We start from the raw sequence: 23,968 nt of genomic DNA, 5'->3' as shown, positions 1-23,968 counted from the left end.
GGCCCCAGTCGTGGTCATGGTCGTGGTCGGAGAGAAAACTCTAATCGTGGTAATAACAATGCACCAAAGAACCCTCCTCACCACCAGTAGTGGAAAAGGAAGGAACAAAAGCATGAAGCGGTGCAAGAAGCAAAGCCAGAAAATGCATGCTATAGATGTGGAGGAAAAGGGCACTGGTCACGTACATGTCATACGCCAAAGCACTTGGTTGAGCTGTATCAAGCCTCCCTGAAGAAGACAGAGAAAAATGCTGAAGCAAATTTTATTTCTGAAGATAATTTAGACTTCATGCATTTGGATGTAGCTGATTATTTTGCACTCCCAGAAGGAGAAACAAGTCATGTGATCGGTAGTGAATCTGTAGAAATGTAAATATTTTAATTTTTATTATTTGTAGTAGATAGTATGGTTATGTAATTATTGTACATAAATAAAAGTTATGCTTTGATAATAACATTTACTATCATATTTATTTTATTTATGTCATTTTGAAGAATATGGATAATCCTCAAATTATGTTTGGATCAAAGACCATTCATGAAGATATTTGTGTAATTGATAATGGAACAACTCATGCCATATTCAAAGATCAGAAATACTTTTCTTATTTGCATAAGGAAAAAGCAAATGTTTCTACAATTTCTGGTAATATAAGTTTGATTGAAGGCTCCGGAAGAGCTATTGTATTTATGTCTAAGGGAACAAAACTTATTATAGACAATGCATTATTCTCCTCCAAGTCCCGAAGAAACTTGTTGAGTTTTATAGATATCCGCCGAAATGGGTATCATGTTGAGACAATATATGAAATGAACGTGGAATATCTTTGTATTACAAAGAATATTTCTGGCGAGAAATGCATTGAAGAAAAGTTACCAACTTTATCTTCTGGCTTATACTATTCAAAGATTAGTACAGTTAAAGCACACTCTATCGTAAACCAGAAGTATACTGATTCAAATACTTTTGTGCTTTGGCATGGCCGTTTGGGCCATCCTGGATCAATAATGATGAGACGAATTACTGAAAATTCGAGTGGGCATCCATTAAAGAACCTGAAGATTCTTACAAATGATGAATTTTCTTGTGATGCTTGTTATCAAGGCAAAATGATCACTAGACCATCACCAATGAAGGTTGGCATTGAGTCCCCTACCTTTTTAGAACGTATACATGGGGATATATGTGGACCTATTCATCCACCAAGTGGGCTGTTTAGATATTTTATGGTCCTAATAGATGCATCTTCAAGATGGTCTCATGTTTGCCTGCTATCATCTCGCAACCTGGCATTTGTAAAGTTATTAGCTCAAATAATTCGATTAAGGGCACAATTCCCAGATTATCCTATAAAGGCTATTCGCCTTGATAATGCTGGAGAATTCTCATCTCAAGCTTTTGATAATTACTGTCTATCAGTTGGAATAAAAGTTAAACATCCTGTAGCTTATGTTCATACTCAAAATGGCCTTGCAGAGTCATTTATTAAACGGCTGCAATTGATAGCAAGACCACTACTTATGAAAACAAAATTGCCCACTACTATTTGGGGCCATGCTATCTTGCACTCAGCATCACTTATCCGTCTCAGACCACCATATTATAATAAATATTCTCCGTCACAATTAGTTTTTGGTCATGAACCAAATATTTCCCATCTACGAATTTTTGGATATGCTGTATATATGCTAGTAGCACCACCACAGCGCAGTAAGATGGGCCCCCAAAGAAGGTTAGGAATATATATTGGGTTTGAATCATCTTTTATTATTCGCTATCTTGAACTATTGACGGGAGATTTATTTACTGCTTGATTTGCAGATTGTCGATTTGATGAAACAAATTTCCCACAATTAGGGGGAGAGAAAAAGGAAATCAAAAGAGAAATTGTGTGGAAAGTTTCATCATTATCTCATTTTGATCCACGTACCCCTATATGTAATCAGGAGGTCCAGAAGATCATCCATTTACAAACTATAGCAAATCAAATGCCAGACGCATTTACTGATTTGAAAAGGATAACTAAGTCATATATCCATGCAGAGAATGTGCCTATACGAATTGATGTCGCAGTAGGATCATCTACTAGCATAAGAACTAGTGAACCTAAAGCACGCCTAAAGCGTGGTAGGCCTTTGGGTTCTAAGGATTAAAATCCTAGAAAAAGAAAATCGACAAATGATCAAAATGATATTATGAAAGGATCTCCTGAAGAGACCCAAGATCTGATTAGTTCTGAGATTCCTGAAGAAATCAATGAACCCAAGACTCAAGTGAGTGAGGAACTTTTAAAAAGTTCTACTGGTGATGGAATTAATTTAAATCGATCTGAAATAGTGGTGGATAATATTTTTGCATATAATGTTGCACTTAACATTATGCAAGATAGTGAAGAATGTGAATCTCGATCTGTTGAAGAATGTCAACAAAGATCTGATTGGCTAAAATGGCAAGGGGCAATTCAATCAGAATTGAACGCACTTGCTAAAAGAGAGGTCTTTGGACCAGTAGTCCAAACACCTGCTGGTGTAAAACCAGTTGGTCATAAATGGGTTTTTGTGCGAAAAAAGAATGACCAAAATAAAGTTGAAAGATTCAAGGCTCGCCTTGTCGCACAAGGATTCTCACAACGACCTGGAGTCGATTATGAAGAAACATATTCACCAGTTATGGATGCCATAACATTTCGATATCTCATCAGTTTAGCCTTACGTGAAAGACTTGAAATACATATGATGGATGTGGTTACAGCTTATCTGTATGGGTCACTTGATAATGAGATTTACATGAAAATTCCTGAAGGATTTAAAATGCTTGAAGAATATTCGAAATCTCGGGAAATGTATTCAATCATATTACAAAGATCTTTGTACGGTTTAAAGCAATCTGGGCACATGTGGTATAATTGCCTTAGTGAATATTTACTGAAAGAGGGTTACATAAATGATGTTATTTGTCCATGTATTTTTATAAAGAAAATGATATCAGAATTTGTTATACTTATTGTTTATGTTGATGACATAAATCTTGTTGGAACTCCAGAAGAGCTCCAAAAGGCAATTGAATATCTTAAGAAAGAATTTGAGATGAAAGATCTTGGAAAAATAAAACTTTGTCTTGGATTGCAAATTGAACATTTAGCAAACGGGATCTTTATGCATCAATCTGCCTATACAGAAAGGGTCTTAAAACGCTTTTACATGGACAAAGCGCACCCATTGAGTACACCAATAGTTGTTCGATCACTTGAAGTGAATAAGGACCCGTTCCGACCTCCAGAAGAGGATGAGGAACTCCTTGGTCCTGAAACACCCTATCTCAGTGCAATTGGTGCACTTATGTATCTTGCTAATGCTACAAGGCCTGACATAGCATTTTCTGTTAATTTACTAGCAAGATATAGCTCTTCTCCTACTCGGAGACATTGGAATGGGATTAAGCATATTTTGCGATATTTAAAGGGAACTCTTGATATGGGTTTGTTTTATGCTAACAAAGGTAGTGCAGATCTTGTTGGTTATGTAGATGCAGGTTATTTATCTGATCCCCATAAAGCTCGATCTCAAATCGGGTACGTGTTTACATGTGGAGGTACTATCATATCATGGCGCTCCACAAAGCAGTCAATTGTTGCTACTTCTTCAAATCATGCTGAGATAATAGCTATTCATGAAGCAAGTGGGGAATACGTATGGTTGAGATCAGTGATTCATTTTATTCAAGAAAAATGTGATTTGGAGTGTGATAAGAAAATCCACAAATTTATACGAAGACAATGTTGCATGCATAGCCCAATTGAAGGGAGGATTTATAAAAAGAGATAGAACGAAGCACATTTCACCAAAATTATTCTACACACACGATCTTCAGAAAAATGATGACATTGATGTGCAGCAAATCCGTTCAAGTGACAATCCGGCAGATTTATTCACTAAATTTTTACCAACTTCAACTTTTGAGAAGATGGTATACAAGATTGGAATGCAGAGACTCAAATATTTGAAACAAGGTTTTCATCAAGGGGAGTAAAATATGCGATGTACTCTTTTTTCCTTAATAAGGTTTTTTTTCACAGGGGTTTCCTTATAAGGTTTTTAATGAGGCAACTAGAAATGCGTATTACTAAATATGTGTACTCTTTTTCCTTCACTAGGATTTTTTTCACTGGGTTTTTTCTAGTAAGGTTTTAACGAGGCACAATACCTTTTAATGAACATCCAAGGGGGAGTGTTATGAAAATAGTTATATTGTGGATGTTCATTTATTACTCCGCTATAGATAATTTTTCTGAAGAAGATTATTCATTTAGTACTCTGTTGAAGTTTATCTACAAGCAGCTGATGCAGGCAGGTTGCAAGCAGCTCAATGAAATGATTTGCAGCAGCTTCTTATTAAACAGGCAGGTTGCAAGCAGCTCATGCAGACAGCTTACAAGCAGCTAAAGAAAAGCCTTGCAGTTGCTTCCTGAAAAGCCTCGCAGCTACTTCCTTTCTTCTATAAATAGAGGAGTTTTCAGTTCATTATATATATAAGTTTGAAGTTTGAATAATATATCAATTTCTCTCTATACTTGTCTTTACTTTACAGTTTTCATTTTATAACAGAGAAGAAAATATAGATTTGTAGGGCATGAAGGAGTTAGGGGGGCAATGTTTCTGGTTTTCTTGGACCAACCACATAAAACAGGGAGAAAAAGAAAGAAAGAAAGAAAGAAGAAAAGAGAAAAACATATTAGAATAAGAAAAAGAATTATTCTAAATTAGAGGATCGAGGACGAGTAGAGATTTTTCTCAAATAGAGCTTATTTAGGGGATGGATAATTTAGAGGAAGATTAACGATAGAATTATAAAGAAAAAGAACTGCGAAAGAAAAAAGTTAATAAAGGAAAACAATAGGAGAAGAAGCATATGTTGAAAATAAAATGCAGTCCACTTATTTATTTTTATTTTTACCATGTTTTTGTCTTTTCTTTAAATAGAAGATTTTTTTTAGAAAAAAAAAGTTTTATTTGAATCTATGTAGTTAATTTATAAGTAAGAATATTCACATTTCCTTTCTTAAAGATAATCTATCTATTTAAATGAAGCTCATCTAAGCTCTACTTTTTTTATTAAAAACTATTTATGTGGTTTATTTCACCAACATATAAAATTAAAAATTTTATACATACAAAAAAAAAATCTCTGATATCTTACACTACCGCGGACAATTTTACTAGTTATTAGTATATAGTAATGTTGCACCATTTGAGTTCTGCCAACAAACCCATATATACGGACTCAACTGCTCCCTCTTTCTATCTATTCTAACACGAGAGGGCAACGACGCAATGGAGTTTCTTGGGAGGCTTTGTATAAACAACCGTTTTGACAACCTTTCATTTTCCAAAGGATGCTTCATTTTAAATGATTTTTAATATGTTCCCTTGCTTCTGAGAACACGTAAGTTATTGGGTTTGCCTTCTAACGATTATACATTTAATCTTTTATTTCATTGATGATCTATCTTCTTCGTTTTGTCTTCCACTGACTGTATTCCACATTTTAAAAAACTTTTCTTTCTTTGTTTACTAACTTCAGTGAAATTTTCAAATGTGCTAGGGGTTCCTTTTTACAAGGATATCAGCCAGCAGTGGGAAGTGGAAGAATGACTTTGCAGTATATATGTGAACTTGGATGGAGGGAAGGCTTCTGGGAATTGATATAAGGATTAATACGTTGTTATTTATAGTCTCATTCTTTCTGTGAGGAAACATCCAATATAGAAGAGTTTTAGTGATTGATATATCAAGATCTTTCAATGAATAAATTGAGAGATCTTACTAACTTTTGCAAAAGTTTTGCATTTGGTGTTACCATTTATGATGGGAAGAGATAGCAAGTCATAATTTAAAAGTTCTCTTGATCATTTTTTATTAGCACAGATAAACTAGATCTGTTTACTTTAATGTGATTTTTCCGTGATTTTGTTTTTTGCACTATATAAGTTTAGTGCTTATATTAAGTCAACTTTTATACCTTTGAATATTCTTTTGTGTGTAATTTTTTTCCTCTTTCCATTCAAATCTCATTAATATTCTCTTATAAATTCAAAAGAGAAAACATAACAACCTACAAATAGAAATTGATTTTATTGACCGACTAAGGTGTCGGTTATATGGCACATCTTACAAGCCATCAAAGGTACTTTGTTTTTTCAATTATCTTCTTTTAAAAGTACCGCTACATAACTCACCTCTTCAACTTTGTTATCCATAAATCTCAAACTTTTCATGTCCATAACTGTCAAATTTTAATTGGTAAGTTTTTTTGTTTTTTTTTAATTAATTAATTGGTAAGTTAATGACACTTTTTGACATTCCTCCATTTTGCCTATATAAATTCATATTTTGTCAAGATTACCACCCAAAGTTATTCGTTTCATGTCATATTTGGAATGGTAATGTTATTTGTTATGGAATCAGATGACAAATTTAGATATTAATCTACTCTCTTTTCCTAGCAGAAAGACTTATATGTGATGGTAGTGCTCCTATTTTCTAATCCGAATAATTACACGATTGATTGTGCATGATATGGAACCGCGGAAGAAGCATATGGTGCTATAGTGATTGCTATTTTTTCGTTTCTTTGGTAGAAACAAATGCCTTAAGCTATATGTATCAAGTCTCTTTGCTTGATTACCTAAAGACCTTAAATAATCTACTCTCTTTGCTTTCTATGCATCAAGTCTAACTCTTTATCTTGTTGATGTTATCACTCTTTTTCTTTTAAGTTTTCAATTCCACCTTTTTTTTTGTCATGATCATCTCAATCACCAATAAAAAATAAGTAGTTACATAGTAGCTGTTATTATTTTATTTATTTTTCGGTGCCATTCGATGACGTTTGATACGCAATTAAAAAGCATAGGAAGATCACAATTAATAGAAGGACAATGAAATATGTAAAGAATATTAAACAAAAAAATAATATTTAAATTAACGTGTTTATATCCATCATACATTAACCCAAAAAAATGAAAGCTTTTTTCTCATATATTCCAAATACATGATACATTCTTCTCTAATAGAGACGAATCCTGCACATATATACATAGATATGTTGAAATGTAGGTGCACCAGTGTCTCATGGGCTAAGAACGTGTACCAACGATGTATTTAGTTGCTTCATGGGCTAAGGACGTGTAGCTTTTTGTAAGCTTTGTTTGTTCAGTTAGTGATAAGAGGCCGAACTCGCACCTATAAGGCTAGCTCCGCCTTTGCATAGCCATAGCTTAACATGTATGCTTGAACAATTTACCTTGCCATAACATCTGTTCTTCTGGATTAAAAAAATTACCAAATTCGTTCTCCATGAACACTGTGGACTGTGGTAGACCATGCCTTCCATGGGCGTCCCAAGTAACTTGCAAGCTTGAACCTATTAGATATATTTGGTGTGGGTTTTTCAATTGGTATGAGCGAGCGTTCTCTATGTTATTAATGCTATATAGTGTAAAGAGAGATTTGTCTTAGGGAGAAAATGACTATTTGTTTTCCTCAATTACTGCTACTATTATTTCCTCCATCGTTACATTACAACACCATACTTTTGGATTAGCGAATTTCTTCCTTTCCTGCTACTATTCATTGCCCTCAAAAGTCACACCTCTTCAATGCCTCCGTTACTTACAGCACCATTACTTACAACACCGTTACGTACAACAATAAATATGTAAACCATATGCCTAATCATCACAATTCACATGAGAGATTACCCTCCGCCTTCTCTCTAGACAGTAGAGAGAGAAAGGTGAAACAATCAACCAAAAAGTACAACAAAATGGAAAACACAACCACGCAGGACACAACAATGAATGATGAAGAGACAGATCAGTTGATTCGCAGCGTATACAAACCCAAGGAAAGGACAAATGGAAAAGATAGCTTCAAGGAAAAATTAATCTTCACTGACAACAACAAAGTACCGCTAGATTTGGGTAATGATTTCTACCTCATAAAGATCAACTCACAAGAAATCTACAACAAAGCTCTTCAACAGGGTCCATGGTTCATTGGGTCACAATATCTATCAATCCGACAATGGAAACCAAAGTTCAATCCATATGATGCAAAGTCACTCACAACCACAATGTGGATACACTTACAAGACTTACCAACTGAATTTTATGACTTAACGATTCTAAAAAGAATCAGCCAAATGCTGGGAACATTACTAAAAATGGACAACTGCACAACACAAGCAACTAGAGGATGATATGCAAGACTATGCATCCTAGCACCAATAGGCAAAACTCTACCAACACCAGTGTTGTTGGGAACCCACCTCCAGCAAATACATTATAAGGACACCAATTTGCTATGCACCCTATGTGGTTGCTTAGGGCATAAACAAAATCAATGTACAGTAAAGACAAAACCATAGGTAACCACAAGAAATGAAGAAAGTACAAGCCAATCACCGTCTGAATGGCCTTGGAAAACAGTTGTATATCTAAAAAGAAAGGCAAAGAACAGGTAAACACTCAAAACCAAACCAAAATACCATTACCAATACCCAAAGTTTTTACAAACGCAAGATTGGGTACCCAAAATAAGGAAACTCATGAGGAAAAAATAACCAAGGAAGAGGGGAGTCCAAACCACACTATAACCAAAGAGGAAAAATAAAAAATGGTCATCATTGACGAAGACTTACTCAGCAGCACTGGAATAGACAACAAATCTACAGTACCAAAGAACTCCAAAAATTCACACAGTACACGCAACCAACCAACGAATCCTAACGCTAACAGAGGGTCACGTAAGTATATTCCCAACCACCAAGTGGAGACTACTTAACCACAAAAGGAGCATCATTATACACCTTTACAAAAAGGGTCCACGTCAACGCACAATAGGAAGGACACAAAGAAAAAATCCTATACATCTCCAATGCACAATCCCTTCACTATTCTATCAGCTACAGAAACTGACGACCTACATGACTCTTATGACAATACCAAATCAGGTAATGCCTACCCACTCCCCCCACCTACACCCATCATATAAATCCAGCCAATGCGCCCCGAAAATGCAAAAATAACATTTCCACCAATAACAACCTTTCTACAAAATATATCCCAAATATCCCTTTGCCTATTAATAAATCACCTGAAATAGATATCCCAAATTTTGTCCCCACTGAATCAATTATTTTCACAAATATTATAGCCCAAAAAGGGCTGCCAGGCCCACACCATATTACTGAAGACAGTCATTTAAATATATCTAACCGGGATATATACAAACACTCCATAAAACATTCGAATTTACCTAATATACACCCCCTCCTAGAGTAGGAATGATCGCCCTCCCCAGTGCATTAAATGCAAAGCAGTTACCTGCAACCCCAAAGCCTCCCCTGAACGTCTCCTTTTCAGACCACTCAAGTGCCGGCGGGTCAAATCCTATCACACCCCATCGATATGATGAACCCCTAGCATTACCTACCCACAACACTTCTCCTCACACCCAAGTTATTAACCCAACTAGCAATTTAATTCACTTCACACCATCACCAAAGGCGAAACAATCTCACATACAACAACTGAAAAATGCCTCGATCACCTCTGCGAAACAATGCACGCCGGAGCTACGGGGAACCAAGTAGGAGAACTCTGGGCAACGATGCGCGCTATTAACAACCACCCTTTCCAACTCACTACCTTCTCCGTACAACGGACACACAAATACACTCAGTCACTCAAACTTTCTATCTCCAAACGTTATTTCCTCCGATGGGCTACAACTATACCATGAACGGATACTACAACCCCTACCAGTTTCCCCTAACCTACGAAAACAACCTTCAACTACACCACCAACAGTACTACTATCAAACAACCCAAACACCACCACCACAGCAACAGGAGGAAGCACCATCACAACCACTTCCAAGGCACTAGAACTTCGACTTCATGGTGCAACAAATCACTTTATTGATGGAGAACGTGACAACCCTATCACACTATGTCTCCCAAGGACTCCACTCAAATATGAGGATGCAGCATGCGCACCAACTATTGCAAGTCCAAGAAATCATAGTACTGAAACTCAACAAGCAGATCATGGACATGCATGCAGTAACAACCACTCAACAAGTAGTGGATCAGCATCAACAATGGAGTACACCCCCACCACCCAACTCATGGAGCTCATCACCAACTATGGTGCCCCAACATGCTTCATCTGAACCATAGGAGGAAGAAGAACAAGTTGTACCGCTCTTGCCATAATTCCTATTGGAGGAGCTACAACGCCTGAAAATTCCACCCACTACCACCACCAGGGACAGCAGGCATATCACTATTTCAAGCAAGCATCCTAGATCAACTTCTCCAGAATATCACAATAATGGAACCTCTGACACTCACTCTACCCCAAACTCCGAAAGAAAATTCCTTATAAGTGTTGCCCCAACGGTCATGAAGATGGGAATCAACATGAGGATCTACCCAGTAAACCCCTTCTCTTACTCCATTGTGATGGTTCCAACACTGAGGCAGCACCCACCCCTACGCGAACCCAACAACTGCCAACAATTGTCCCTTGCTCTGAATCCCACGAGGACTCATCAAGAGAGGCCAGCACAAAACACTCCCTTAATGAATATACTATTATGGAACTGTATGGGAGTAAATGCAGCTGACTTCAGAAGGAAGCTCAGAGTAGTCCTTTCTTGGCACAACCCCAACATGGAGTGTCTCACTGAGAATAAAATGAAAGAAGCAGCACACGAAGCACTAATGCTGGAGTTAGGGTTTACAAACATGCTACACGTTGATGCAGTAGGCTATTCAGGGGGGATGATTATGCTGTGAAAAGATCATAAAGTGGCACATGTGGACCCCATTACAGCACCAACCAGGAAATCCATGCAAATGTCCAGGTAGGTCCCACTAGCCCACCTTGGATACTATCTCTCATTTATGTAAGTACTAGGTTTAATAATAGAAAACTTTTGTGGGATAACTTAGAACAGATTTCTATAACTCATACGCTGCCATGGGTATTGTGTGAGGACTTTAATGAAATTACTTCGGCGACAGATAAATTTGGGAAAACCCTATAAATAATAATCATGCAAATACCTTACTAACATGCCTCCAAAATATTAACATGGTCGATCTGGGGTTTACGAGCTCTAAATTTACCTGGTCAAATCTTAGAAGTAGTAGAAATAGCCTAATTTTGGAAAGACTAGATCGCTTTTATGCAAGCCCTTCATGGCTTACCGCGAATCCTGGCTCCACTATCACACACCTACCACATACACACTCAGATCATTGTCCACTTATATTATCTCTATCAAAAAGTCCTAAGCCTAACAATTTATTTAGGCTGAAAACCATGTGGTTCAGCCACCCGGACTTTAACAACATTGTTAATCACCATTGGCACCAATCCTCCTTATAGCTTAATCCCATAAAAAACTTCACCAACCACATCAAAGATTGGAATAGGACTACTTTTAGAAATATTTTTCACATAAAAAAATACCTACTAGCAGGACTTCAAAATATGAACATTCCTAATAACTCTCCATACCACCAATACCTAGGAAATAAACTTCGTGACCAATACAATTTAGTACTAAAACGAGAAGAATATTTTTGGAAGTTAAAATCTAGAGTACAATGGCTTAATAAGGGGGACGAAAATACAAAGTTTTTCCACATTTCTACTATTCAAAGAAAAAGACGCAACATGATACTAGGATTAAATGACCCTATAGGTAACTGGACTTATGATCACAAAGAAATTAATTCTATTATCCTAAATCACTACAACACCATCTATTCATCTAAGCTTATGTCCAGCAAAAATGCTTCTCACGAACGATTTGATTACGCTCTATCCGAGGAGGATAGAAGCCTATTATCAAAACCCATTTCAGAGGATGAAATCCATAGAGCAATAAAGTCTTTCAAACCTCTCAAGGCGCCTGAGCTGGATGGACTCTATCTAATCTTCTTTCAAAATGCGCCATAATCCAAATTTGGAAAGATGCTTTTGAATCTCATACAATCCCTAAAGAGATAAATACCACCTTTATCACACCCATTCCAAAAGATAAAAATCCTAAGCACATATCCCAATATAGACCAATTAGCATGTGCAATACATCCTATAAAAAGATTACCAAAATTATCGTAAACAGGATTCGCTTGTTCCTCAAACGTCTCATAAGTCCCAATCAATGCAATTTCCTCCCAGGCCGAAGGGTTTTTTATAATTTAATCATAGTGCAAGAAGTAATCCACTCCTTTAATCGCATGTCAGGACTAGTGGGAAACATGATGCTTAAACTAGACCTAGAAAAAGTATTTAATAAACTTGAATGGTCCTTCATACGCAAATCACTTTACAACCTAGGATTCTCCTCTACACTAATCAAGCTTATTATGAATTGCATCTCCACCTCCTCCGTCTCAATTATGATAAATGGAAAACCTATTACCTTCTTTGAACCATCTCGAGGCATTCGTCAAGGAGACTCGCTATCCCTATACATCTTCATCATTTGTATGCAATCACTATTCCACCAAATTGATCAAGCCACAACTAATGGCGACTGGATACCAATCAAGATTAGTAGATCGGGGCCACTAGCCTCACACCTATTTTTTGCGGACGACCTGATATTATTCGCGCGTGCTGATCTACACAATGACAGCACTATTATTAATATATTCAACTCTCTCCACCACCAATCAGGGAAAAAAATTAATTTCTCTAAATCAAAAAATATTTACTCCAAAAATGTACCGCTAAACACTCAAAATTGCCTTACCAGTGCTCTAAACATATGCAAGGCTACCAACTTGGGTAAATACCTAGGTTTTCACCTAACAAATAACTTCCCCAAAGGCAGAGACAAAATGAATAACAAGCTCTCAGACTGGAAAGCAAAAACTCTCAACATGGCAGGCAGAGCCGCCGTCATCCATTCAGTACTAGCCACCATACCAAACTATTCTATGCGAAACAACCTACTGCCAACCTCTACTAGGAATCACATAGACCATATCCAACGAAATTTTCTATGGAGTTCAACTCCGGAAAAAAAGAAAGTCCACCTTTTCAACTAGGAGACTATAATCACTCCAAAAGTGCTCGGAGGACTGGGGCTTTACAAAACCAGTGAGAAGAATTATGTAATGTTAGAAGGATTACTATGGCGATTCCATAAGAATAATCAATCACTGTGGGTAAAAATTCTACAAGCAAAATATGTCCAACATCGTCGAGCAGACACACTGACAGCTAAATCTGTTGATTCATACATATGGAAAAGCATGACCAAAGAAAATCCTCTTTTCCGTTCAGGGCTTTCCTGGATCATAGGAGATGGGAAAAAAATAAATCTCTGGTAAGACAATTGGATTCCTAATAATAATTGTTTACGCTACTCAATACAAGGGCCTCTAAATATATGGAGGAACAACAAACAGTCTTCAATCCTTACAATTCATTCATGATGTTTTGATAGATTATCATTAATCCTACACCCAATTATCATTAACCCTACACCCTGATACTGTACAGCAAATCAACAACACCTATATCCCATTCTCACCAAAAACTGATCAATCCTTTTGGAACCAAACACCCCTGGCAACTTTACCACAAAGTCAGCCTATCTACTACAACTACAAATCAACAACCTAATAAAGCAACCCAACACTACCAATAACTCTTGGATCTGGCAGCTTAAGTGTTTAAACAAGCTGAAATATTTCATGTGGCTACTTGTGCACCACAAGTTACCTACTAAAGCCTTCCTGTTCAAAAAAATATATACTACAAACAAACCTTTGCCAATTCTGTCCAACCGTAGTAAAAGACATATACCACATTTTCTTCTCGTGCAAAAATTCATACCACTTATGGGAGTTGTTCAATCTACAAAAATCATAAGTACACAACTTTGCCCACTGGATAAAAGTTACGTGTCTCAAAGACACTAGCATCAACACAACAAATGCCTCCCTCAAAAATCCAAACTCCACCTTAATACCTTTCACTCTGTGGAACACTTGGATTAATAGGAACTCTAACCTCTTCAACCACACAGCTTCTATCGCATGCCAGAACAAAATTATGACTCAAGTTGTTGAATTTATTTTAATTGCACAGATTACTGTGAAACCAAACCCTAGGCTTCACACACCAATAAGATGGTACCCACCTACTAACTACTACACGCTAAACATTGATGGAGCTTATGATAAAAACAATCAAACCAGTTGCATTGGTGGAATCATCAGAGACCACAATGGCAATTGGATAGTGGGGTTCGCGCAGAAGGCAGCTGCAACATCCGCTCTTCATGCTGAACTGTTGGCACTAATGGCAAGACTAGAATTCTCTTGCGCAAAAAATCTCTTTCCCACTATAGTAGAAACAGATTCACATGTATTATGTGATTTATTTAAAGATGAACAACCTCGCTTCTCACATCTTCTTCATGATTGCAGTTTTCTTCTTGATGCTATTGGAGTGGAAGGAATAATACATGTATATCGGGAAGGCAACGTTGTAGCTGACGCTCTGGAAAAGTATGGAAGTACCATGCAACAAACATCAACGGAGGAAGATAGCATTATGTACTGGGAAATACCTTCGGTTTTTATTTTACTAGTTTTTATTAAAGACAAATCAGGGAAAATCGCAATGCGGTCTATCCCTATGTTATATAATGACTAAACTTCTATGCTTTTAACATAATAGAATCTCCTTTCATTAGCCAAAAAAAAAAAAAGAAGTAATTATAGGGAAGGACAGAAGAGGTAAACTATTAAAAAATTCCAAACAAATGACAGAGAATGAAGGAGAAATTGCAAAAAAAAAAAAAAAAAAAAAAAAAATGATAAATACAAATGCTGGTCATGGCAATGTGCCACATTACCTTTTCTATTCCCAACTTTATATATAGAGAGATAGGTGTGAAAGAGCAGCCTCGTAGAATCTGAAGGCTTGGATCCGAGCCTAATCAGATTCACAAGACTGCTAATTCGCTGAGGAGGGTCCCATATCAACTTCCAATGCCGAAGTTATGCTCCTGCCATAAAATGTAAGGAATATAAATAATGGACAGCTCCAAATTCCTGATTATATTGTTTTTAGAATACAGTCCCTGAATTTGTTGGCTTATTCAAAAGCGTTCCTTCTTGACGTATGGTGTGTAATGTGTTTCAACAATCTACTATAATCTTCTATTATAAGTAGTAAATTAGATTACTCATTTTAAATATTTTCGAATTTTTTCAAAAAACTACCATGAAATTTCATCTGGTAGCTTATGCGTTCCTTCTAGTTTAAAAATATTGTACGAATCTCCTTTCTTTTGGTATAACAAAACTATTTTCGTAACTCAAATTGAATGAGTTTGCCACCCACATGTTAATTTTATTATTCTTTTATTTTGTTTTATAACACTAGCTCATTTCGTTTTAATTTTTATCATCAAATGCATGCATTAAATTTGTTGGTGTCACTCGACTTCTTAATATCCGTGCATAAACAATAATGAAAAAGACGAGAATTGAGGATATTTAGCTACTTTCTTTTAAGCTTATCTTTCTTATTTAATTCAATCTTTTTTGTGTTATTAGCGTTTTTATTTAAGTTATCTTTTTAAGAGACAAAATTTATTTGAAGAAATTGAATGAAAGATTATAGGATTAGATTTCTTTCAATTAGGATTGTTCATTTCTTGGCTTAATTGGAATATTTAACTTTTTGCTTTGTGATGTTAAGTGGGAGTGCTGTCTTGATAAATACAAGAAATGGTCCTTAAAACTGCAAGAGCTTACTGACATAAAAAGGGCATACCAAATAAGCCTCTATTAATTTATACTTTTAATCCAGCAAAGCAAAACTTTCTTTTGAGATGTTCTGTACAAGAGCAGCCAACCAGTAAAACTCTATGGACATATTCACATGTCCAGGGTTTAGATTAAGATTAGTTACAAGTCTAAACATGCTTACCACTAGAGTGGGGTTAAAACTAGAATAGCTGATCCTGAATATCACATATAAAGAGTGACAGAAGCTTTAAAACATGGATACTAGTCTTAAGTAAAAAAAAATAAAGAATTTTCATTAATTTATGGTAAATGTTCAACTAAATGCATATGTGAGATCGAAACCTCTTCTAACTTCAAATAGGAAATACCAATTGCTATATGTATAACTGAAGCATAATAACTAGAAAGCAAACCATCACATAAATCAAATAGAATCCAAGATTGAGTCAACATCTGGTGTTACAATGATACGCTTAGTAAGCTCCCCAATGTTAGAACAATGCTTCTCTTCTGTATTAACAGCGACAACATCCTGGGCAAACGCACAATCCATACCTGGAGAAACCTGCAGTGCATTGAATAGATAAGCTTTTTATTATTAATGAATAGTTGCTAGATCAGTATTTCAGTGTGTTAAGTTATTTACCATCAGCGTGGAGACATATGGTGAATACAATTCTCAAGTTAAATGATTAGCTAAGTGTAAATTAGTTGCTCCTTCCAAAGATACAAAATGGAATTCATATGAAACAAGTTCTAGTTCTAGTTATAATTGTAATGAAGCAAACTTACATCATAAAGGGTTTCACCAAGCTTCAATTTAACCGCACCACTCTTGTACACTAACATTTTACCCATGAAGCCCCTAGGTAATTCATTCATACTATAGGCCTTCACCTTTGAAGGCCTTGAGCTACTCGCCTCACTGCCTTCTGTTTTAACCGATTGCTTCAACATCGGCATGGCCGTTGGTAATTGAATGAAGAACATCTTTTCCTCCAGATTCTCCTCCTAACAATTATTGATGTAAGTATTCATGGCAATTACTTAATAATAAGTCTGAAGCCAAACCATCAACCAGTTAACTAACCATTAGACCAAGCTCCATGGCTGGTTTTATGGAATTTTCATCGTAACTCAAGCTTTGCGAGGCTTCCCTAAATTCTTGCTCGTCAAGAAGTTCTGCAACATAAGATCAACACTTTGATTAGGAATAATGGTGAAAGGTGCGTATGAATGGTAAATCATCATATTAAAGAATCTGAAATAAGCAAATCACAACCCATATTGAAAGAGCTCGGCTGCTTAATTAAGTTTTTCATGTCTCAATATATGGTGTGCTCTTTGTCTTTTCCAAAAAGATAGCAATTTGGTTTTCATAGCATTGACTGAACTTTACCTGGATTTCCTGAGTAGGGCCTCCTCAAGGGAAGAGTCATAGGATAGTTGGTATAATAATCCTGAGATACAAAATAGGAAAGAAAACATCAGGCACAAAACGTTTGCAGCGGAAAAGACTGAATACGAAGTGCATTAATCCTTAAAACCAACCCATGGCTCGGTGTATTCCTTCTGCACTTGCTGCACGCCCGTACCACCTGCAAAACCAAGATGACGTTAAACAAGCTGCAAATATCCATATAGCAGAAAGTAAAATGGTTAGAGAAAACACTTGCCGTTGGACATTGAGCTGTCAACCTTTTTATGACCCTTGAGAGGGCCATACGATTTCAGTGCAGATGATGAACCTCCATAACCAAAGGCAACTTGAGTAGGTCCTACAGAAATTCAAGGAAGAAATTCTAAGAAAATCAAGATATGTAGGTCCTACATATCTTTGAAGTAAACTTGTGACAGAGTTTCCTAAAAACATTAAGAACTAGAAAGGTAAAATAATTTATCAACATACATGGAGGGTGGAAAAGGTATTGAATGTAGGAATTGTCTATTTCCAATGTTAAAAGCTGTAAGAGTTAAAATGCTGGACATGGGCTGAAGGCAAAACTAGATTGTATATCTTCTTTGTTTTTCAGTATAATAGACATGTTAACAGCCCCAAGAGAGGCAGTCTCAAGCACCTAGTGTCGGTTATCCAGGGAGATGGGGAGATCGACGAGGATGTCGCACACCGTGTAGGGGTGGGGTGGATGAAATGGAGATTAGCATCTGGAGTCCTGTGTGACAAGAAAGTGTCACTGTTGCTCAAAGGTAAGTTTTATAGAGCGGTAGTTAGACCAACCATGTTGTATGGGGTAGAGTGTTGGCCAATTAAAAACTCACATATCTAGAAGATGAAAGTAGCAGAAATGAGGATGTTGAGGTGGATGTGCGGGCACACTAGGATGGATAAGATTAGGAATGAAGCTATTCGGGAGAAGGTGGGCGTGGCTCCTATGTATGACAAGATGCGGGAAGCAAGGCTCAGATGGTTCGGGCATGTGCGGAGGAGAAGCCTAGATGCCCCGGTAAGGAGGTGTGAGCGGTTGGCTTTGGCGGGTACGAGAAGAGGTAGAGGGCGGCCTAAGAAGTATTGAGGAGAGGTGATCAGGCAGGATATGACGTGGCTTCAGATTTCCGAGGACATGGCCCTTGATAGGAAGGTGTGGAGGTCGAGCATTCGAGTTGTAGGCTAGGAGTTAGTTGAGCAATTTCTACTTCGTACCGGGCGTGAGGCTAGCCTGACAGGGTTTCGTCATAGATTGCTAGTGGTTAATGTTGTGTTCACACTATTCTTCCGTTTTCCATAGTATAAGTCCTTATTTACTTGTTATTGTTATTGTTTTTCATCTATTTTCTGGTTCTTATTTCGCTGTTATTATTTCTATATTTTCTGATGATGGTACTGATGTATTTGTCTCTTTTCGTCTTCTTGAGTCAATGGTCTTTCGAAAACAGCCTCTCTACTCCCTCGGGGTAGGGGTAAGGTTTGCGTACTCACTATCCTCCCCAGACCCCACTTATGGGATTTCACTGGGTTGTTGTTGTTGTTGTAGACATGTTAACAGCATTGGAGAACTGTCAAATGGCAAACTTCACCAGTAACTACACTTGAGCAAAATTCAGAAGGGGTTGAGCAGCTTTCAAGAATTCTGGACTATTATTATTTTATGATTTTAATGCTTTTACCTTTCAGCAAAGTATTATCTTTGGAGAGGAGTCCAAACTCAATTCCTAAGATCAAGTTTCTAGAGATACACACCAGAGACCAAAATGAAGAGTAGCAACGTCCATCCGGATCCAAATATGGTGGAGTATTTATATATTTTTTTCCATAGACTATAAACTCAACTTATTACAAATATCTACAGAATATTACCATCTAAAATTCAGGCGATTGGAGTCACACCATAAATGTCATATACACAACAAAGGGATATGATAGAGTTAATTTTTCTAAATAATGAACCGACTTCCTTCTTCGATCCACTCTTATTCACCCTTACTGATTATTGACATGTAAAAGTCGTTTTTTCAAAAAGATCAAAAAATCATCAGGTAAAAAGATGTACCTTTCTTTTCGGCTTTAGGTTTAACTTTAGCAGAAACTTCCTGCAATTAAAAGCAGAACACTTTTATGTTAGACTTAGATCACAAACCAAATCATTAAGCTATACTCTTTAATAAATTGAAACCATCAAAAGTATAAATACATTGAACCGCTGCATCAATTCCTCTGCTTTAGCAGCATCAACATCCTCTTCAATGTTTTCTCTGGAAGAAATGGTAAATTTTTTAGCAAATCACAATCTCAGTAAAGAATAAGAAAAACTAAATACATCCAACAAATTAAAGTTTCAGATTATTACGGTTTAGGCAGAACAGTCTTTTGTGCTCTACGAGGAGGACCTTTGGGTGCAAATCTCACCTACAGAAATTCAAATCAACACTGCATCAAACAACACACAGAAGCATCAATCAGAGATTAAAACAACAGAACATAATGGAAAGTAATTACCTTTCTAGGTGCTTTGGTTGTATTGGAAGCCAAAGGATCCGAATCCATGAGATATCAATGCAATAAACTTCTGTCACAAAAGAATAAAATAATGCAAAGATTTTAATTAACTCATGATCATACACGCTCTCAAAACCGTACTTTATATATATACACTCACTTTTATGTTCGCAAAAGAAAATCAATTATTGACCATCAATGATAAATATAATCACACATAGAACCCCATTATAATTAACACACCCTGATTCTTTATTTATTGCTTTAAAAAGAATTAGTAACACTTATTAAGATCAATTGATTGAGTATGTTCATTCTTGATTGTGGTAAATATCTCACCAGTAGGTGCAAGAATGGCACTTAATAAAGGGTTTTGTAGGCAGGAATTGGCAGGAAGAAGGGGGATTGGAACCTAGAAGCGGCTGTGTAGGGTTTAAGAGAGGTTTCTAAAGTAAACGTGTTCTCCTTTTAACTATTGTTTGGTCCTTGCCATATGCCTACTTGTCCGTGGTTAGAATTGTTAACGGATATTTAAAAACCGACTAAATGGATTAAACTGTATCGCATCGAACCGATTTTTAGTTTTTTTTAATAAAATTATAGACTTTTATATAAATCTACAATTGTACCGATAATTAGAGTAGGTTTTTTATTTTATGAAAATAAATCGAAAAAACACCGAACCGTACCGAATAAATTTACATGTGAAAAATATATTTATATACTAAGTTTAAAAATAATAAAGCATTAAATTTTTTCTTAAATTTTGAAATTATAAAAATGATTACAAGCCAACAACTAATTAAAATCAAAATCCTAATTCTCAAACCTATTATGTTATTCCTACTGAAATTAAATTATTTCCAGCATATTCACTAACAAGACACAAAGTATTCTAGCTATTATGAATACCAAACTACAATGTATTGAATATGTTTCCTTTTGTATGATTTAAATTTATCTTTTTGAATATTTAATCTTCTATAGACTTTATTCTTGAGTCTCAACTTGGTTAATATCTTTCTACCCGTGTGATTTATTTTTTCTTTGTCTTTGCTTAGTTTCTTTTACGTTGTTATAGAGTAGTTGATGGATCTATACTATGACCATCTTTCATATTTTCTTAATTCATCACCATTTAAACAGTAAAACTGTCTAGAGAGTTTTGCTAAGTCCAATAAAAGTATGTATATTATTACATTTTACTTTTACCAGCGACTTTTATATGACACTTAAAAAAATACCGAAAATTAACAGAACTATACCGATACCAAAGAGAAACCGACATGATTGGGACGGTTTTGAAAAGTTTAATTTGGGTTATACATAATAGAATAACCAAAAAATTGGTATGGTATAAATTTTATTAAATAACCGGCCGAACTGAACCATTGACACCCCTACCTGCGGCAGTACTATTCTATGCAAACTTCGTCTCATTTAAAAAAAAAAATAAAGATTTTAATTGTAATCTAAATTAAATTATAAATACTTTCTCAATGTACGCGTATTGCGCGTGTTCCCCATCTCAATGAATAATTTTTGTAAGAAAATTACATGTTATAGTTTTTTTTAATTATTTTTGAGTTAAAAAATAAAGTATATGCTTCTTAAATTGATGAATATTGATCCTATATAACTAACCCAATCAAAAAAGAAATCCTAAAAGTTCTCAATCATTATTCAATATATTCACCTTGGATTATGTTCTAATTTTATAATTTTATCAGTTTAATTCACAAGTTATCGTGCTTCCTTTTTAGTTTTAGTAAAGACACATAGCCCTTAAAGATTTAAGATTTATTATTGTTTCTGAAACACAAAAGCTTTTACTACGATTCATAAAGATTTATCCAATAAAATAAATTAAAACATCGAATCATATATCTTCTCGGTTTATCTCCCTTTACAGGTTTTAATATTACTCATGTGGTGAGGTTTTAGTTGTTAAAATTATGATTTACATAACTTTGTCGAAATGTGCGTGAGCGAAAAAATATTACTAAAACACAAAAATTTAATAGGGCGAACAAATAGCTATAAAAAGTTATTAAATTTACTAAGTGTGTACAAACATATTAATTTTGATATTTTTATATATATGATTCATTTTAAAGTCCTAAATATTTGGACTTCTTACATAGTTAAATAGGAAAAGATTTAATACGCAAAATTATAATTGATTTTAAATCTTAAATATTATTAACATATTTACACTATATAGCTAAATAAGAAAAGATTGGAAAAAGCTTCATGATTGCCCATTCACCAAGACTATGTACAAATTATTTGACAGAAAGTTCCACACTATGTTAATAAAATGCTCGGCAAATCTCATCTTCCTTAGCACATGTAACAAATATTTTCATGAAACCCTATCATATGCCTTGGCCATGTCTAACTTAATCACCACATTAGTAGGCTTACCCCTTAGCCTTATGTTAGTGACAATCTCTTGTGTGAGAAGTATGTTCTCAAAGATGCTCCTTTCTTTCAAAAATCCAGACTGATTAGGTGAAATCAGTGAAGACAAAAACTTCTCAAGTCTATCATGAAGCACTCTAGAAATTACCTTGTTGATAAAGTTACTCAAGCTTATAGGTCTCAAGTCTGAAAAATGTTTGCACCCTTGGCCTCTTTGGCAGTAAAATTAAATTTTTGTGTGTGATGGACTTAGTCAAAGATGCACCACCATAAAAATGTAGTACCATACTGTGTATGTCATATAAAATTATCTCCCAACACTCTTGATAGAAAGTCTCAGTAAATCAGGATCACTAGTACTATCACCGCTAAGTTTAAAAACAGCTCCCTTGACCTCCTTAAGTGTAGGATATCTACAAAGCTCCAGGTTCTGCTTCATAGTGACCATAGAAGGTACATTATTTAGCAAAGAGAAATAAGTAGGATCAGCCTCTTTAGAGAATTGTTTCTGATAGAAATCCACTGCAGCATTAGCCATTTGATCATGATCTTCAACCCAATCCCTATCTTCATTCTGGAAAGCTTATTCCTCTTCCCATTGACATGGTTGTGAAAGAAACTTGTATTCCTATCTCCTTCAGCAAACCAATTCATCCCAGCTTTTTGCTTCCAATATTGCTCCTCAATATTCAAGTATTTCTTCAATTCAGATTGAGCCTTTTGAAGCACAATCCTATTTTCAGTTGTAGGCTCTTCTTCAAACAACATATCCTTCACCCTAAGAATCTCCTCCAAAATAGCCAATTGCTTGAAGATATCACCAAATATTTCCCTACTCTATTTTGAAAGTGCTGCCTTCACCCTCTTGATATTTTGCTTGAACATCAGAAAAGGATCACCTATAAAGTCAGCATGCCAATTCTGCCTCACCACCTCTTTGAATGATTCATGCTTGGTCCAGAAGTTCAAAAACCTGAATGATTTAACATAATTTGTGCCATGTTGTCCACAGCTTAAGAACAAAGGTGCATGATCATAGCCTGTTCTTATCAAGTGTTCCACTTCAATTGTAGGAAAAAGATTTTGAAATGGCAAGTTCATAAATATCCTGTCCAATCTTTTGAAAATCCACCTATATTCTCATCCTCATGAAGTACCACATTAAAGTCTTCATCTACCACCCAAGGCAACTTCATATCACTTGCTAGGTAACACAAATTATCCCACAACTCTAATCTCTCAAGTGTAGAACACTATGCATACACAAGAATCATCATAACATGATGTCCAATATTTTTATGAAATATTTTAATTGTCACCTGTTGTTCAGTCTCCATCACAAGTTTTTATTCCACTACATCATCAATAAACATCCAAATCTTATCATTAATATTTGACAATGCAGCTTTCATGTTTAGTCTTCTCCAATATCTCTAAATATGTCTTGAATTCTGAAATGGTATCATCAAAGAATCCATATTCTTTTTGCATATTGATCACCCTCTGAAAGACATGTTGAGTGTTCACAAACCTTATGTTCCAAATCAAAATTTTGATCATCATTTAGATTGTGATTCTGCCTTCTTGGGCGAGATTATTGTAGGTTGAGATACTTCTTTAGTATCTGACCTTGCTTCTTCCCATTTTTAGCACTTCTACCGGTAGCTCTAGATGATAGGTATGCCTCTCTTGCCATTGTCTTGAAGTTCCCTGCGTTGATTCATCCTCTCCTT

The 23,968-nt window shown here is 35.7% G+C and overlaps 1 protein-coding gene across 4 annotated transcripts; it reads right to left on the bottom strand.

Annotated features, from left to right (window-relative positions):
* Positions 1–16,128: 16,128 nt before the first annotated feature.
* On the bottom strand, positions 16,129–20,288 carry LOC107827370 (uncharacterized). 4 transcript variants are annotated; one of them, XM_016654488.2, is made up of 11 exons: positions 20,151–20,288; positions 19,812–19,881; positions 19,663–19,721; positions 19,507–19,567; positions 19,366–19,405; positions 17,533–17,634; positions 17,408–17,454; positions 17,256–17,316; positions 16,947–17,038; positions 16,649–16,867; positions 16,129–16,421 (listed from the first exon to the last, which is right to left on the bottom strand). In XM_016654488.2, the coding sequence occupies exons 2-11, from the start codon at positions 19,857–19,859 to the stop codon at positions 16,281–16,283; spliced, it is 870 nt and encodes a 289-aa protein (XP_016509974.2). In that variant the 5' UTR covers positions 19,860–19,881; positions 20,151–20,288; the 3' UTR covers positions 16,129–16,280. The 4 variants fall into 4 exon arrangements, with proteins under 4 accessions (XP_016509974.2, XP_016509982.2, XP_016509989.2 ...); XM_016654496.2 differs by having other exon boundaries at positions 19,812–19,878; XM_016654503.2 differs by lacking the exon at positions 20,151–20,288 and adding an exon at positions 19,972–20,144.
* Positions 20,289–23,968: the final 3,680 nt, after the last annotated feature.

Source organism: Nicotiana tabacum, chromosome 13 (genome assembly GCF_000715075.1).
Source record: "Nicotiana tabacum cultivar K326 chromosome 13, ASM71507v2, whole genome shotgun sequence".
Taxonomy (NCBI): Eukaryota; Viridiplantae; Streptophyta; class Magnoliopsida; order Solanales; family Solanaceae; genus Nicotiana; species Nicotiana tabacum.
Note: the sequence above shows the minus strand (reverse complement) of the source record. Positions and strands in the feature narration are given on the sequence as shown.